The sequence below is a fragment of the Lytechinus variegatus genome, chromosome 1, assembly GCF_018143015.1.
Source record: "Lytechinus variegatus isolate NC3 chromosome 1, Lvar_3.0, whole genome shotgun sequence".
In the NCBI taxonomy this organism is placed as follows: Eukaryota; Metazoa; Echinodermata; class Echinoidea; order Temnopleuroida; family Toxopneustidae; genus Lytechinus; species Lytechinus variegatus.
In genome coordinates this window covers 29,012,824-29,032,497 of record NC_054740.1, presented here as the reverse complement: position 1 = coordinate 29,032,497, position 19,674 = coordinate 29,012,824, and the positions used below count along the sequence as shown (strand labels likewise).

The following is a 19,674-nucleotide window of genomic DNA, read 5'->3' as shown; positions in this document are numbered from 1 at the left end:
CCCTGATCTATTATTATGACTGGCGAACCCTTTCTACTATTATGAATAGCGACCCTCATTTACCATTATGACTGGCGAACCCCTTCTACTATTATGAATAGCGACCCTCATCTACCATTATGACTGGCGAACCCCTTCTACTATTATGAATAGCGACCCTCATCTACCATTATGACTGGCGAACCCCTTCTACTTTTATGATTGGCGAACCCCTTTTAGTATTATGACTGGCGACCCTCATCCATTATTATGACTGGCGAACCCTTTCTCCTATTATGACTGGCGACCCTCATCCGTTATTATGACTGGCGACCCTCATCCATTATTATGACTGACGAACCCTTTCTCCTATTATGACTGGCGACCCTCATCTACCATTATGACTGGCGAACCCCTTCTACTATTATGAATAGCGACCCTCATCTACCATTATGACTGGCGAACCCCTTCTACTATTATGAATAGCGACCCTCATCTACCATTATGACTGGCGAACCCCTTCTACTTTTATGACTGGCGAACCCCTTTTATTATTATGACTGGCGACCCTCATCCATTATTATGACTGGCGACCCTCATCCATTATTATGACTGGCGAACCCTTTCTACTATTATGAATAGCGACCCTCATCTACCATTATGACTTGCGAACCCCTTCTACAATTATGACTGGCGAACCCCTTTTATTATTATGACTGGCGACCCTCATGTATTATTATGACTGACGAACCCCTTCTACTATTATGACTGGCGACCCTCATCACCTATTATGACTGGCGACCCTTATGATTAATGTAGCCTCTTCCTTTTTATGACTAGCGACCCTTATCTAGTATTATGAATACCGACCCTCGTTGTTGATTATTACTAGCGATCCTTATGATCAATTACCCTTATGGTCCATTATGAATAGCGACCCTTATCTTGCATTATGAAAATCGGACCTTATGACCCATGGTCCTTATGACCTTATGACTAGCGACCCCTTTTGCCTATTATGACTAGCGAGCTTTTGGGTATAGGATTTTACACGTTATGACTAGCGGTCCTTATGACCAGTCAGTATTATGACTTATGGTCCTTATGACTGACGGGCTTATCCCGGTTAATTATCCTAATTGCCCGCTTTTGTCGTTTGAATAACATTTCTAATACAGTCTTGTTTGTATTACCCCAAGCCAATATACCATAATTTAATCGTGATGAAATGAGAGTCATATATAAGTTTAATAGTATATAATCAGGGAAAAAGAATTTTAGCTTGCTTAAAATACCAATACTCCTAGAAGTCAATTTACTCAAGTAATTAATGTGACACTTCCAAGACAAATCATGATCAATATAGAGCCCAAGAAATTTGGTGGAATCAACCTGTAATAAATTTACATTATCCATGACTACTTGACCAGGTAAACTTTTGAGAGAATTACTAAAAATCATAAAATTAGTTTTCTTAACATTAAGTGACAACTTGTTAGCTCTAATCCAAGACTGAACTGATAGAAGTTCTGTATTCAAAGTATTCAGTAGCGTATGTGGGTCACGATGAGACAGAAAAAGATTAGAATCATCAGCAAACAAAATAAATGACAAAATATTGGAAGAATTCTTAAAATCATTAATGTAAAGAATAAAAAGTAAGGGACCAAGGAGTGATCCTTGTGGTACTCCGCAAGATATTGATTTCAAACTAGAATTTATACCTGTATAAGAAACAAATTGTTTACGAGAACTGAGGTAGCTCCTGAACCAGTCCAAGGCCTTCCCACGAATACCATAATGTGATAATTTATATAACAATATATCATGATTGATCGTGTCGAAGGCCTTGGAAAGGTCCAGGAATATACCAACAGTATGTAATGACTTATCGACAGCACATGCCACCTTGTCAATAAAAGAAAGTAAGGCATGAACGGTTGAATGTTTTTTCCTGAAACCAAACTGAGAGTCACTTAATATTTGACAGTCGGTTAAAAATTTGATTAAGCGTGAGTATACTATCTTTTCTAATAACTTTGAAAGGGAAGTGAGAAGTGAAATTGGACGATAGTTGCAAACTTCTAGCTCGTTTATCATCTTTTTTAAAAACAGGTATAACTTTTGTTACTTTCATATTGCAAGGAACAACTCCATTTACTAATGATAGATTAAAAATATATGTCAAAGGTGAGAGTATTTCATTAATTACCCTTTTCAAAAGAAAATTTGTTATTCCATCACCACCAGGACTCTTATTGCATTTTAAATTATTTACAATATCTTTAACTTCGTATTCGACTATAGGGGTAAGGAAAATAGATTGCGGATTAGGATTCTTTAAAAACGATGTAAATTCTCTATCAGATTCAGGGATATTCCCTGAGAGATTAGTACCAATGTGAACAAAGTAATCGTTGTACAACTCGGCTATTTCAGTAGGATCTTGAATAATTCTCCCGTTGTGTGAAATTTCTTTTGTTGGTTCGGACTTTTTGTTTGATCGTAGGACCTTGTTTATCACCCTCCACGTACTCGAAATATCGTTCTTGTACTTGTTGAATTGATCAGAAAAATACATTTTTTTTGGCGAGACGTAGGGAAGTTGTCAGTACATTACGATATCGAATATATTTCCTTTTAAGTTTATCATTACCAGGCAGTTTCTTGTATTTGCAAAATAAATTGTTTTTACGGTTGATAGACTTAAGGAGAGATTGAGAGATCCAGGGGAGTCTAGGTGTCTTTTTATATGTGGAGCGGGAAAACTTCTTAAGGGGGATTGTAGCATTATAAGTAGACATAAAAAGATCCAAGAATTTGTCAAAACAAATATCCGGGTCTTGAATGTTATAGATTACATTCCAGTCGATCTCATTTAATCTCTCCCTAAATCTATTTAAATTTTCTTCTGATATGTCTCGAACACTAATTGATGCAGATTTATTTTTATCTCTTATGGCGTAAAGAGGACAAGACAAAAGAATTACACTGAGTGGACATGACGAAAGACTTACAAGAGGACAAGACAAAATACTTACATGAGGACAAGACAAAATACTTAAATGAGGGAACGACGAAAGACTTACAATAAGGCAAAACGAGTACTTACAAGAGGGGAAAACGAACGACTTAGAAGAGGGCAAGACGAAAGACTCACAAGAGGACACATAGGCGGAAGACTTACAAGAGGACAAGACAGATGACTTACAAGATGACAAGACGGAAGGCTTAAAAGAGGATAAGACGGGGTGACTTATAAGAGGATAAGACGAAAGACTTACAAGAGGATAAGACGGGAAGGCTTACAAAAGGACAAGACGGGGAGACTTACAAGAGGATAAGACGGGGAGACTTACAAGAGGATAAGACGAAAGACTTACAAAAGGACAAGACGGATGACTTACAAGAGGATAAGACGAGGAGACTTACAAGAGGATAAGACGGAACGTTCAAGTTCAAGTTTATTGATTTCCTTTCTTCACATATATACATTGGTACAAGCAGGACATAAAGTGAGTAACATGGTAAATTTTAACAAAGGAAATAATAACAAAATAACATAATTATTAAAGAAACAAAATAAGTCAGTATAGATGACACATCTTGTCATTAACAAATTAAGTGTTACAAAGAAAAGTTCATAACCTGTTACTAATATTAAAGTCATGAAAGAAAGGAGGAGACCTTAAAGAAGCTGGGCTTGTTAACGCAAGGTCCCCAAAGAGAAAATAATATATACTTGAATGAATACTTACTTTAAGACATCTAAACAAAATAAGCTAACGTATATTTACATTAGGGTTAAAATAAAAATATCTACAAAAGGGATAGAGTTGAAAGCTGGAAAGAGGAAATATATACAAGATGGAGAAGGAAACAGTAAGTGTGGGGGGAAGAAAACATGTGAAAGAAGAGGGTTTCAAGGATAGGGAAAGAATGTTGGAGAAAAAGAAACACAAAAGAAGAAACAAATCAAAACAAAAGTGCAAGTTGGTTCAGAAATTATTAAGGGCCAGCCTATGAAAGAAAGAGGGGAATACAGGCATGATTAAATATTTTCAGCATAGTTACTCAATAAGTGTAATTTAAGTTTGCTTTTAAAAACAGAGATACTGACAGAAGAAGTTACATTAATAGGAAGTGAATTCCAATACTTGTTGAATTTTTCTCTTTTTATTTAAATCAAGTTTTTTTTGGGGTGGACTTGTCCTTTAATTTATAGATTACACCAGTATTTTTAGATATAGTTTTACAAATATTACTACAATGGGTTGCCCAACTCAACTTCTCATCAATATGTAGTCCAAGAAACTTGGTGGAGCTTACTTTCACAATATTGACATCATCAAAAATTACACCTCCAGGTAAGTCTTTTACAGAATTACTGAAAAACATATAGTTGGTCTTTGGAGGTTCAATGACAGCTTATTTGCATGGATCCACAAAATAATTTTCTTCAATTCACTATTAACTGTATCTAATAAAATTTCAGGGTTTCATGCGAAAAAAATACACGGTTTACAAGATGACAAGACGGAAGGCTTACAAGAGGATAAGACGGGGTGACTTACAAGAAGATAAGACGAAAGACTTACAAGAGGAAAAGACGAGAGGCTTACAAGATGTCAAGACGGAAGACTTACAAGAGGATAAGACGGGGAGACTTACAAGAGGACAAGACGGAACGCTTACAAAACGGCAAGACGGAAGACTTACAAGATTACAAGAAGACTTACAAGAGGACAGGACGGAAGACTTACAAGAGGTCAAGATGAAAATAGTATACAAGACAGAATTAGACTTACGAGGGTGACGATTACTTCAGGGGCAAGATGAAGAAAAATTACAAAAGTTTACAGTAGGAGATAAGAGAGACTAATGAGAGGGTATGATACTGGTAGTGGAACATTCTGATCAGACAAGAGGCCCTGTGGTCGAACAGTAATTTTGCTATTCTCAACTTTTGTCTTATCTGAATGTACTGGCGCCACTGGGTCGAGATAAAAGCCTTCAAGAGCAAGCATTGCAAAAGTACACGACGAATTACTTATTAAAAAGGTAAAAAAAAAAAACAAGACAAGACCTTTATAAGGAGAGGAGACGAGGCAAAATGAGATGCTGGCGAAATGTAGTTTTTAGAGGGATTGATTAGAACTGAGAGAAAGAACGACAAAAAGGGTACACGGTAGAGCAGAAAATTGACAAGAAGAATGAAGATAATGTTTTGCAAGTCGAGGACTTACGACACTCGAGGCGAAAGAGATGAAATGTTTAAAAGTATGAAACAGTCTGCCTACATTGTCATTATTAAAGTAGTTTATTTATCGCCTTTTTCTCTGTGTCTTTTCCTTTATTCAGACGCCCCCTGTGACGCCCCAAATTGGGAAGATATCGAGAGAAGTGAAAAGGAATGTAGTACGGATGAGGATCAAGATGATCATGATGATGTTCGACAAAATAACATTAATCCTGATATTCATTCAGTGAACATGATATAGGAAGAATGCTATCGTTCTTCGCAGGCATTTTACGCCCGGGGGTGGGGCACTCGACCAAAAAAGTGGTGGGGGTGTGCCGCGGGCGAGACAAAAAACGGGGGCCTTGGAGCGCGGGCTAATTGTAATAAGGAGGGTCCTCGGAACGGGCTTCGGAACTACAAATGTTTGTGAAAACGGGGGTCCTTGGAACAGATCACCAGCGTGTGTGTGCGTATGCATCCCTATGGAACGGGTATGCGTGTATGATGCAGCTAGCCCGGCGGCACGGCCGCATAGGCGCGTCGGATAGTGCTCTGCGGCCGCTTTTCACCAAAATTGCAGCTCATTTTAGCGGATCAATGCGACCGGAACGGCGTAACGAAGCGGATTTTTCTCTTGATAAGAAGAAAATGTTATGCCCTGGAGCGGCTTTCTTTGTTCTTTTTCTCAATAAGACATAAATGCTATGCCTTGGAACGGAAATTTGAGTGTAAAAATTGGAGTCCCCTCCGCGGCACATACCCACTATGCATTATATACTGAGTGCCCCCCCCCCGGGATTTTGCGATAGCTAACAAGGATTTGGAACGATGTATTGAGAAATTAATCTACAGTAAGATGTCATCGTTAATCGTTGACATACAGGCCTCATGTTTATTGACCGGAAATGACGCCTATACACTCCCCACGACGTTGGACGGACATTAATTGCTGATAGCTGTTTTGTTCCAAATAATATTTATCATCAGATCATACATTGTTGAAATGCACTTCCCGCGGTAAATTGCTTAAAATGGAAATGAAAAGTTCTTCTAACATGACTACTGATCGAAAAGAGATGTTTTAAAGACTTATTCTGTCAAATACTGCATCTCGTGAGTACTCATTTACACGAATCGTGAACTTAATCTAGCATACGTGGTCAGCGTGGTGCAATAACTACATAGGGGGGGGGGGGGGCATTGCACATATTTGGCAAGGTCCAGTAGAGACCAAAATTAATGATAAAATGTCATTATTATAATTATAGAAGTAGTAGCCTTACATATTTTATTGTTCGAAATCGAAATCTTCCGAAAATTCATTTTGCCCAAATGGTGGTTGGCCCGGCAGCCACTATCTATCTCTTATGATACTAACCAGGCTGCACTTTCCTGGGGGTGTTATTTGACCAGGGGGGGGGGTGTTGAATTAACCCCCTTGAGATTTCGGCCGCAGATCCGCGTGAATGCCATGAAAACTGGCATGATAGGTGTGGGATGTGATCTGCAAGGCTGTATATGGTTAATTTTCCGAAATAATAAGATTTTTTTGTATATGAATTACTACTTTTTCCTCTATTCACTGAGAAAGCTCCTAGAATGCTTATTTTTTGGTGTTGATATTTTTTTGACTTTTCTAACAATTACAAATGAAAAAAAATCTGCTCGGAAAATGAATTTCTTTGTTTTTTCGCCAAATTTATAGCAGAAACTGTTTGAAGCATAATTATGATAAAATTATTTAATTTCAGCTGATGAAAGTAAAATAACATATGAATACGATTAAAAAAAAAACTAATCTACATTGACTTTGTACACAAAATCACGTTTTTAATTCGGGGTCAGACGCACCCGGCTTGAGCTCCCGATCTCGGTTGTAAGGTGAACGCTCTGTAATTGTGCCAACACACCGGCATGCCGCTGGAGTAGTTTGGATTATTCACATTATTTACTGCTACTACTAATAATAATGATAACCAATCAATCATTAGAGCTCATATTGCGTCACCAGCTCACGGTGTACTTTTAGTTGAATTTGACGAAATAGAATTCATTTGAAGACGAACATTCCTAATGTGAAAATGGTAATGTGTGCTACCAAGTGTATAAATGTATTGTATTAAAATTGTTTTGAAAGCATCGATCGTGAAAAATAACTTGAATTTTGTGCAAATTTCTGGGTGTTTCGATATGTTTTGTTGGATCGTTTGCATAGGCAGATCCAGCCTTCGCCAATAAGGGGGGGGGGGGATGATTTTTAGCCACATTTTCCCAGATCGGCCGCTTGAAGTTGATTTTGTTCATTTCTTTGAAGGGTAGTCCTATTAGTCACTTTTAAGCTTTATTTTTATAAATTTCATTTCATTCGTTTATTTCCATTTTCAACAATTACAGTTTCTTCTGTACATGTTGACATATATAAATAACAAAACATATTTTAAATATTCCTGTGCAGAAAAATATATTCAAGATTATTACAAATCAGGTTGGTAATGGAGGAGGCTGCTAAAAAAGCGGAGCTTGTAGAGTGCAGAGTGAGAGTAGAGTGTCATGTATCAAAAAAATATATATATGTTTGACATGAATATTCAAAGGAAATCACGTAGCACAGTTTTTCAACTATTGATTATGAACACAGAAGTAAAACCAAATGTTATATGAGGCATGCAATACTGCCCTCGCTAATGGTAAAAAGAAGTTCATTCACTGATCCACTAATATTGTTTGGCTACATCGTCTAAAAAACAGAATTCTGTTTATTAGACGATGTAGCCAAACAAGTAGCAGATCAGTGAGAGTTGAGGTCCGATACATAGAATAAATAGTATATTTTTAGACTGATGATAGGAAAATTTGCAAGGCGGATAACCTTTCTGTCACGTTCTCTGGCTTGCGGAATGAGAGCCCAGTATAAGAGAGGGGAGGAGATTATTCAACTTGTTCAAAAGTCTATGAAGAAGATCGAGAGGGGGTTGGATTCCTTTACACTCAATAAATAGATGTTGAATGGTTCCTGATTCTCCGCACCATCCGCAAAAAGACGAAATGTCTGTATTAAGATGATAAAGTATAGTTAGCGACGGTAATATATCGTGCAGGAGTACGTATTGAATATCAACCTCTTTTAAGGTGTTGATAAAGGATAGACAGCCAGTCCACTTTTGTAGATGAATCGAGAAAACCAGTATCGTGCAAGTGTGAGCTTGATGATGTCGTCACATTATCAAGTTCTTTCCTGTAGTCTTGTAGATAGCTTTACTTAGATGAAGCAATGCGGCAATTTCCGGAAGAAGCCAGAGTGAAAGTTGATCGGAATATCTGGAGCTGATAGTAGCAGGAGCGGATCCAGCCTTCGCCAATGGGGTGGGGGGGGGGCGGATTTTTTTTCAGGCATATTTTCACCGATCAACCGCTCGAAGATGATTTTTTAGTCCAGGATAGAAGAGGCATAACCTTGTTTTTTTATATGTTTAATATGTTTCTTGCCAGTTCGAGGGTGCTGATTACGAATCTGAATGATGGCACTCGTGTAACCTTGAGCATTTTCCGCAAATTGGCAAAATCCAATAGTGCCGCCAAAATATGCAAATTACCCATGAAAATCCTAAAATTGTCCGCACATTGGCTATGAAATACATGAAATTGTGGCAGGAGTGAAATACTCTCTGAAAAAATATTTAAAAAAAATATTTATATTCCTGATATTAAAAATGGCCGCCATAGGCCCTTGTATACTTTATCATGTACAAATGAATTGAGAAAACTAATTTTCACAAAAATATGCACTAAACTGCAAAAAATCGCGATGTATGAACGAAGTAATATATGCAAATCATCATTACTAGGGAGATATATCATTTAACATTTATGTATTTTGATATCTAAAATGGCCGCCACTTGCCCAAACAGTATTGCGTACAATGAAATTGGGGGACAAAAAAATTCACAAGAGTGATCACTAAAACGCATATAATTAAGATTAAACGAGTGGAATACTGACTAAAAACAATTGTTAACGAAATATATTATCAATATGCCATGTATGTGATGAATGTTGTATTTTGATATTCAAAATGACTGCCAAAGGACCTAAAAGTATTTTGCACAATGAGTGAGCACTAAAATGCATATATATGCGATAAAATAATGGGATACTGTCTAAAAACATATTTTCTAACGAAATATATCATTCAGGTTTCAAGTTTGTGTTAAATACTGTATTTTGACTTTCAAAATGGCCGCCATAGACATAACTGTATGATTTGAAAATCATTTCCTAGTCTTCCCCTCATTTTATTTCATTCACTCATCTTCCACTTCTTGACATTCCCCTTCTTTTTTTCTCCATTTTCCCTTCCTTTTCTTCTTTTTCTTTCCCCCCTCTTTTTTCTTTTTTTTTGCTCCGCCATATAGGGGGGGGGGGGGGGCGGGCCCCCTGGATCCGCCTATAAGTAGGGTTCGTAGATCAGAGTTTTTGTGTTGACAGCCTGAGTCGTTAAAAATGTAGGGAAAACTTAGGAGTGCAGCTCGTATGGGTGATGTTTCACGTTCGATGAAAATCGATGATGGTTGTCGAAGTCCTCGAATGTTCTTTTGGAGACAGTTACTCTCAGTCCAAATACCAGAAGAGGGGTTTATCAAATGGCGAACTAGTTTCACTCCACATTCTATCAGGCGCGTAGGGAAAAATTATCGACATCAATTGCATCAATAATATGAATACTATTTATGGGCTAAGCGAGAGTGATCGTCCCGGGGGATTGTGTCATAAATCACATGTCAACCAAGCTCGCAAAACTTCACTATAGTAAACTGGAAGACTGGTGTAAAATTTAGGATCGATCCTGGTAAAGAACAATTGATAATCATAACTTAGTTTACGATGTTGTCCAAGAAAATGAGCCATACAGTCGTTTACTGGATGAGAATTTAAAGAAAGAAAACGTTAAATGATTGAAAGTTAGAACACAAGCTTGGAGACAAGCTAAACCCAGCCCTCCTTCGTCAGGTTTTTCATACAACACTTCTTTCTTTATACAGTGCCGCTTATTTAGGGCCCGTTGCAGAAAGAGTTGCAATCAATCGCAACTCTAAAAATCATGCGAACTTGATTTTCAACCAATCAACAACGCGCATTTGGGAATTGCGATTGATTTTTTGGTTTGCGTTTAAACGCAACTCTTTCTGCAACGGGCCCCAGATAAAATTCACAATTAAATTCTGAAGTTCGTTTAAAATGTTTTCAGGTGGAGGAAGAAATGCAAGAAAGTTAAATATTTTGATGCAGCGAGCTGGTTCACAATGAGACCAGGGTCTCGTAACACAAAGGTTAGCGATTGATCATACGCTTGATTTTTACGTTGATGGTATATTGTAGTCAATGGAATCAATAGTAGAAAAAAATGTTCTACGATCATTGCTAAGTTTTGTGATACGGCCCCAGGGCTCCGTAACACATATAGCCCAGTGGCGTAACTGCAGGGGGGCACGTGCCCCCCCCCATCGGCAGATCCCCCCCCCCAAAAAAAAGGGGGGGGAGGAGAAAAAGGGGGAGAAAGGAAGAGAAACGTAATGGGAAAGAAGAAATTATTGTTTATCATAATATTATATTATAATTGTGTTATGTTATATTACATACGAAAAATTTTTCTAATAACTTTATGAAACATAATTTGCTCAGGGCATTATTTCTTCATTGTTCCTGGTGCTCTCATTGTCCGCTTTACGAGATATACAGTGCGTATCAAAAAAAAGTTTATACTTTGAAAAAATCCTGTAAAATTATAAATTTGTAATATCCTGAAGAATTTTCCACATTTTAACATTGGTACAGATCCATTTAAGCAAACGACGATATAACTATCGAAAAATATTTCCGCTTGAGTGAGCACCACTTACTTTTGAAAAGTTAGAGAAAAATGATTTGCGCAGAACTTTGAAATAGCTATGCGAATAAAAGTAAACCTTTATCATGAAGAACACTTAGAATTTAGCAAGTAAAATTTATTTGAAGATATCTTTGACCTCTGTTAACTTGTTTCCTCGCCTGATACACTTCGAAGAGTGCATTGCGCCCCGCCCCACTCCCCCACACACTTAGGCCATCAAGACAATATTTGATTTACACTGAGCTGTGATTTACATAAAATGAGTTAGGCTTGATTTTCATCTTGTTAATCATTGTCAAGCTTGGGAAAAGTGTGGAGAAACAAGTACTAAATAAAAAATTAAATGTCAACCCACTTTAAATGACAAAAACTTAGTGAAAAGGTGCTAGAGATGTCTGATGTAAACTTTTGTTTGGATTCAGTTATGTCCTCAGATCCAGCTGGCACAAAAAGGGTAAAAGTTGTGGTTACTAAGTGTTGAAATTTCAATTTGGGTGGCAAATTTGTTTAAAAAATGCTTGAATGTATCTGTTTTATCTTAATTGACTAAAAGTGCAAGGGAAATGTAGGAAAAATGTGTCACAGGGTAAGTTTGATTTCACCCTTTCCCTTTGACACTGCGTGAAAACGAGCATTTCTGCGCAAACAGATTTCTGTGAGCTTTACAAAAACAGACAGTGCTCACTAAAGTGTAACATTCTGTCAAAACTTTTACTTTCATTGGATAGATGAGACCCAAACCCAAGATTATATGTGAAAAAATTACCCACATGTTGTATATTTTTTAATTCCCAGAACTTTTTCAAAGTGTAAACTTTTTTTTGATACGCACTGTATAATCATTTTGTACTAAAACCTCCCGTTTTCAAGTTACATATTTCCCCGCACTTCGAGTTATTTCAAAGTGATTTTCCCATTTTAATGTCTTAATACACAACTTTTCCTGTCCGTGCTTACATTTGCATTAGTGGATTGGTGAGATATGTCTGCTCTCCATGAATTCCTAAATCAGTCCTTAAAATGCTTCTTTTTTCTGATCTGAATGTCAAAAATGTTCAGCTCACGCTTCGCGCTCGCATCATTAGTGAAATACGTATGGTCTTAGTGAATTCCTACAAACAAGCATTAGAATACCCCTCTACAGTAGCTCACGCTTCGCGCTCGCAATATTTGATTAGCGATATGCGTATGTTCATCATGATTACAATGACTACAAGTGACTATGATTATGGTGAGATATATTCTCTTGATGGAATATAGTCCATAAATGTCCGCGTTTGGGGTCAATGTATCAAAAATTTCAGTTCACGCTTCGCGCTCGCATTGTTTAGCGAGACGGGTACTTATTATGATTACAAAAAATTGATTATAATTTTCCTTTTTAGCTCTGAATATAAAAATTTTCAGTTTGCGCTTCGCGCTCGCATCATGATTTGAACAGTGAGATACATATTCGGTTATGGCATTTTCCTTAAAATATGGGGTATATAGGCCTACCTGGCAATTGAGCGCGCTTCGCGTGCTCACTATTAATGTATCAACTATTTTGCTGATGCCCCCCCCACCCCAATGCCGTGACCCACGTTACGCCACTGACTACTAACCATTTATTTCATCTGTAGGATCATTACCACAAAATTGTACTTTTCCGAAATTTTAATTTCCTCAAAGCTTTTACAAGGATGATAGATAAATTTTTAATGATTCCATGATATTATACATACTTTATAGTTCTCTTTAACAACCTTGAAAATATGAATTTATGATTCAATATTGAGTGATTTAGGCCTAAAGGTATAAAAAGTCAAGCTCAATATTTTTAGTTCATTAGATGTTTTAAGAAGGCCTACATACCAATATGAAAATGTGAACGTAATTCGAGTTCTGAAGGAATCATAAGATGGTCAAATAATGAATTTATATAGATACATTAAAAAAAAAACTAAATGGTTAGTGGTGCATCCAAGACTTCAGAAAATGGGCAATTTGTCTTGTGATATCCCCAGTTTTTCATATGATTAGAATTTCATAACTTTCTTTTAGTTATCCAATTTTCCTCAAACGTTTTTTGTTTTGTTCATCTGATTTTTCTGCTTGGGTAGACTCAGAGAGATGTATATTAGTTATTAGTATCTATCTCTATGGGTAGACTCTCCTTTTAAAGGGATGGTCCAGACTAGACTGGAGATATTCATATCTCAATAAATAGAGTAAAATTCACAGCCTGAGCAAAATGCTGAAAATTTGATCAAAATGGGATAACAAGCTATTTAAGATTTGCATTATCAGAGTTCTAGGCATGTCGACTTCACTCTTTTCATGTATAAGATACTAAAAATTTTCAGCCCGGATCATCCCTTTAATTACTCTCCCTTCTTGCCTAAGGCCCATTTCTTTTGATTTTTTCTCCAATTTTCTCCCCCCAAATCAAGTCATCATGATCTTACTTTTCTCTCCATCATTTGTCCCCCTCTCTTTTCGTCTTTCTCAGTCATGTCAAAGATACTCTACTTAGTATCTTTGGTCACGTGTACAACTAACTACCACAGTACCATAGAGGTTTATATAACTCTATGCACAGTACTGAATTTAGTACGCGCGTACGTACGCGTACAGGTACGGTATACGGATTTTTTTTTCGCTGATCATGCATAGCGCATTCGTCGGCCGCGAATTTTTTTTCCGTACTTTAATGCGCAATAAACCCATGTGCGCATCAGGGAATTTCGTTTTCTTGAAACGAATCCTGATATAACTGTTTTCACAAAATATTTTGCTAAACTTTGAAATTTAATAACTTAATTATTTGTTATCCGATTTTGATGAAAATGTCATGATTTTGCTCTCTGAATTTTCTCTTTTACGGAGTACCCCTTTAAGTATCTACAATATAAATCAAACGTGGACATGGGCGTCTCACCCGGGGGGGGGGGGGAGGGCAGTTACATTGACGAGTGGATACCATGCGCGACCCCAAAAAACATAAGGAAAACTTACGGGCCAAAACGATCATTTTGAGTGAGAATACACACAGGACGTGGAACACTGACGCGCCAGTGCGAGCATGCACCCACCCAGCCGAGTGCGGACTGATCCATTATGCGTGAATAGGGGTGTACAATGTAAACAGGGGAGTTAAGTTGGTTAATAATTGCATTGCATTGTTCGCTCGACAAAAAGATGTCTCTCCTATTCCTCATGAAATAGTGAGCCAAACAAGTGAACGATCGTAATGGCACCAGTCTCCACTGCGGAAGACTCCATAGCGTGAGTTGTATATATGGGTATTGTCTGTTGTAATGGTTCAGTCCATATCACGATTTCACAGCAATAAACATGACGTCATTGTCATAATTTTGGTACATTTCTTGTGATTCGACGACAAACTTTGAAGAAAAAATAATCACTGGATTTTTGACCAATCACAAACATTTTGATATCGTATGATAGGAAATTTATCAAGCTGTCAAAAGCCGTCTGCATTTTAGTTCAACGAACTTTGGATCGCCCGCCAGCTGCGAACAAAGAGCTCAGTGTAAGCAAAAAACCCGCGATTTCTGACATTTCCCATAGACAAACTGCCAGCTGTACTAGACATCTTTGAAGAAAAAATGATCACTGGATTTATATTGTAATTGAATAAAATGTACATTATTCAAAAGAGAATGAAATAAACTTTTAGAATCCGCGTGCCATTTGGGGAAATACTACCCCAACGCGGAGATATGAACAATTTAGTTCCACTGCGTTTCACGTGTTGTAGCGAGTGTATGCATATACACACGGTGCTAAGGAGCGGAAGTTTTCCTTATGACGTAAAAAGGATGTCTTTTTCACGATAGGGCACGTTACGTACGTAACGTGATAAGGGTGTCAAAAACACAAAAATAATGAAAAAAAAGGGTATCTATTTCGCTAGGAAAATTACGTGTTTAGGGTCGAATTTGCGGGGATGATAAAACAAAATTAAAATGTTTTATAAAGGATGTCCTTTTTGCCCCAACATGGTGTTTAGAGTCCGATTTGCGCGAGGTGTATAAGGTGGGGTCGTACTAAACCAATAAGTTAAAGCAGACGACCGAAGGACCGGTAACAATAAAACATTCTAGCTGTACTTGTTTAGGGGTTCATTTCAGGGAATATCTGCCAAGAGTATCGTTTTGTTTCCAATACTTGTTAAGGGTAGGTTTTCACATGCCAATACTTGTTAAAGGGTGCATTTTCAGAATATGGAAATTACGTGTTTAGGGTGCTTTTCGAGACCCCATGGTCGCGCATATGGTATCCACTCGTAAATGGAAGTGCCCCCCCGGGCGTCTCATTCATATTATTTCTATGTTATCAGGGCGAAATATAAAAAAAAAACAAGCAGAGATATTTGGACAATGGAGAGATCGAGAGAGAGAAAGTGATTATGTGTGTGTGCACAGTCGTCATTTAAATCACTAAAATTAACCCCCAAAATATACAAGCACAGAGAGAGAGAGACAGAGCGGTCAGTGTATGGTATATGACAACAATACAAGGTCTAATTAAATAATATAAAACAATACAAAATGTTTTATATTTTCTATCACATAGGCCCATCAATACCATGTAAACCACTCAAGTGTCTGGTTGAAATACATTTCCAATACACGGAGCTGGCAGGGTCTGAATAATAAAGTCTGCCTGTAGACATTAGGGTCTGAATCATACAATTATGCAGACTCGGGATCAGGACAACTACCCCCTGGACAACTACCCCCGGACAACTACCCCCGGACAATTACCCCCGAGGACAAATACCCCCGGACACTACCCCCGGACAATTACCCCCTGAGGACAATTACCCCCGAGGACAATTACCCACCGGACAATTACCCCCCAGACAACTACCCCCCGGACAACTACCCTCGGGACAATTACCCCCGGACAATTACCCCCCGGACAATTACCCCCCGGACAATTATCCCCGGACAATTACCCCCTGGACAATTACCCCCCGGACAATTACCCACAGAAAATCCCGTATAGCACCATATAATTCCACGTGGGCTCGTCATACTATAAGCCAGTTCGTAGTTCCTTTCTGCGCATGATCAAAAGATTCTACGCATGATCAGAAGAAGGTCATTTGTACTAAAGTGACATGGTGCTTTAAAATCTAATGAGATAAGCACCAACTTTGATGTCTTGATTATTCATATATTCTTTTGAATTGTCGTTTTCATTTACATCCACAAAAAACAACAATGCTTCCACGAACGACTGGTATTTAACAGTTTGTTAAGTACATTGTGCAACATGCTAAGATATGCATTCAAAGTAGGAATGCAACAAATACCTTCATCAAGTGTTCATTGGTGTGCTATTCTAGTCACCTAGCTGGTCTATTCAATTTCTTCTTCCTGCTATGTAAGGCAAGCTTACGTAATATCTTGCTTTGAAATCTGCCTATGATCATGATGAAAGAAATGAAAGGTCATTTGACCAAAATTGCCCATGAAGTAACTACGAACTGGTCTATTACTAGCAAATAGAGTCTGTGTGCAAAGACTACGCCGTACGTGTGCGCTGAATTTGAGTAAAAGAGGCGAAGTACAAACGCATATGTACGAAGCCCCAAACCGGACATTTCTGACAACGAAAAAAAAAAATCACGTACGTACGTGATAATTATTACGTACGTACGCAGTATTATCACGTACGTACGTACGTAATAATTACACGTACGTACGCAGTATTATTACGTACGTACATTCCCGACCTTTCGTTTGAGGACGCGACGCTTATTTACAACGGTAGTTGACTTTGGAAGGGACTTTTTGGGCCCGTCATCATGGTCGTAAAACTCAGTCCTGCAATGCAAATTGTGTGACATGAGATTTTTTTTCGTTTCGCATCTGCAACGGAAACATTCAATATGCGTTTCGTGTGCAAAATTCTGGTTGCTACTATGGTAACAGCGATTTATCCGATTGAGGACGACTTTCCAAAGCCACATTTGACTCCTCCTCGAGCTCGAGAGGCCGCCCGCGGGGGCCCACTTCCATTGATTAGTGGATACCAGGAGCGACCACCAGTAAAAGGGGACAGAGTGGGCAGGGACGTTACGTATATAGGCCTATGTAACGTTATAAGGGTGTCAAAACGATGTTTAAAATGCTGAAAAAAGGGATATATATCCAATACTTGTGGGTTTCACAAGCCTAATACTTGTTAAGAGATGCATTTTCATAATCTGGAAAAGAATTGCTTCCCTTATTTAGGGTACTTTTCGAAACCCCATGGTCGTGCCTGGTATCCACTCATCAATGGAAGTGGTCCCCCCGGAATTTGAATCTAATCCCCATTTCTGGGGAATGTAAAACATAATGCCCCTCACATCGTGTGCGAGATCGAGGCATATCGTTTGTGTATAATGAGTAAACAAAAGAAACAAAGAAACAAAAGAAAACGAGTTCAAAGGTATCGCATATAATTATGTGTACATATCAACGCGTGCGAAATGTTCTGCTGGAGAAGTTGATCTGATCCATGAAATCAATTGCCAGTGATCCACCAATAATCCACATTAAATGCAATATCGATTCGATGGACTGTAATGATCTATATCTAAGCCTTCATTCAGTAATTTTTTCCTGACTCAATATGTTCTCGATTTGTTTGAAAAACCACTTTCTTATCCATGTCATAATTTATTTTAGGTCCTGCATTTTGAATATCTCCAGCCATCAGTCGTAATATACATGCATGTCTGGTGCGGGTGTCGCGGAAAGGGATTTTGCACACGAAAAGCAGACTTGAAGGGCCTGTAACCCCCCTGTAACACAAAGCTTAGCATTGATTGTAGAGCAGTTTTCTACGTTTGATTCTATTGAATGTAATGCACAATCAATCTTAAATATCAAGTGTATGATTAAGCGTTAACTTTTGTGTTAGGGGACCCTAATACTAGCGTCCGTGAGGATTGCGAAAGGTCATGTTTGTTGCGCGCGCCAGGCGGCGGAAGATGGCGCGTTCTCGAGCTCGGAGCAGGAGGATAGAGGAAGGGATGGTCTTATTCGTCTTTACTTTCAGCTGGGGTTTTCGCAAAAAGACATTATCTACTTTCTGTTAGCAAAACATCGTATTATTGTTTCATGTCGGCATTTACATCGGATTTTGAAGAAACTAAACTTAATTAAACATTCCAATGTTCTAGATGTTGCCATTTTCATTTTGGACAAAATACAGTCATCTGGCCAGTTGCATGATGGGTATCGATGGATGCATGCCAAATGTGCTGCAAGCAGTCTTCGGATATCAAGAGAGAATGTTCGGCTGTTGATGCTAATTTTGCATCCCGAAGGAGTCAACGAGAGACGTAGAAGGCGTCTGCAGAGACGAAGGTATCGCGGGGTTGGATCTAACTTTACCTGGCATCTAGATTGTTATGATAAATTGAGTACGTGATATTTTTTTTTTCGTTGTCAGAAATGTCCGGTTTGGGGCTTCGTACCAAGGAGCTTCAAACTTGATAAACCTAAACAACTCTATGGCTATAGCACATATATAGCTGCTTGGTACGAAGTTGTCTATTCTGCAAACACAAACTCATATTTTACACTTTATCCAATACTGGGTCTAGAGAAAAGACTCCACGCTAAAGCTTCTGTCTGTATCAAATTATAAAGCTAGCAACCTTAAAAATAAAAAAGAGTGAATAAAGCCTCACTCACTAATTTGGGCTCTACATTTATGCAATATACGAGTCGTGAATTAAACCAAGGGTCTGTATCTGCAGACTAGTACGACGAGCGCATGGCGAGGCCATCGCCTATGGACATCGATCGCCCCTTCTCTCTCGGCGAAAATTGGGCGATATAATATGCTAGATCATATTCGGCGGATCTAGGGTATGGGCCGAGAGCCCCCCCCCCCCATTATTGGCGGAGCAAAAAAAAAAGAAAACAAGGGGAAAGAAAAAGAAGCGGGAAACAAAAGAGAAAGAAAACGAGGGAATAAAGTAACATGAGGGGAAGACTTGAAAATAATTAAGAAAATCTTTCATGTCACGAAATAAAATTTTCGATCGCGCTTCACTGCTTCACGCTAGCATTGCATTTTAGGTGATTTATATATCTTGCTCAATGTGGAGTTTAAATATCAATAAAGTAAATATACAAAACATAAGTTCATCTCGGATTCCCTCGGAAATCAAACTTTCATTATTTTGTGTGATTTACAAGTTGATTTTTGCTCTGTAAAAATGTCAGTTTTATGGTCTGAATATTAACATTTTCTGCTCGCGCTGAGCGCCGCAAGTTTTGATGCATAAAGTAGGCCTACCTATTATTTTCGTGCATTCCGAAAAGTTTTGAAAATATCCCTTTTCAGGTCTGATTTTCAATACGTATCAGCTAGCTCTGCACGCTCGCATTTTGATTGGCGATTTATGTATGTGTGACAAAAATCCCCTTTTTATGACAGATTATAGAAAAGGGCTCGAAATTTGCACTCGCATTAATGGTTATTAATATATTTACTGATGCATCCTAGTTATAATTACAAAAAGTGATTGAAATGTCCAGTTTTCAGGCC

At 38.1% G+C, this 19,674-nt stretch overlaps 1 protein-coding gene across 3 annotated transcripts in view; it reads left to right on the top strand.

Moving 5' to 3' along the window:
• LOC121410586 (major facilitator superfamily domain-containing protein 6-like) overlaps nt 1-5,598 on the top strand; it is a 55,472-nt gene extending 49,874 nt beyond the window's left edge. For 2 of the 3 annotated variants that reach the window (XM_041602781.1, XM_041602772.1), the window contains exon 8: nt 5,341-5,598. In XM_041602781.1, coding sequence (XP_041458715.1) covers nt 5,341-5,480 — 140 coding nt within the window. In that variant the 3' untranslated portion in view covers nt 5,481-5,598. Of the gene's footprint in view, nt 1-4,474; nt 5,310-5,340 lie in introns of those variants that run through there. The other variant, XM_041602790.1, reaches the window with a different exon arrangement.
• Nucleotides 5,599-19,674: the final 14,076 nt, after the last annotated feature.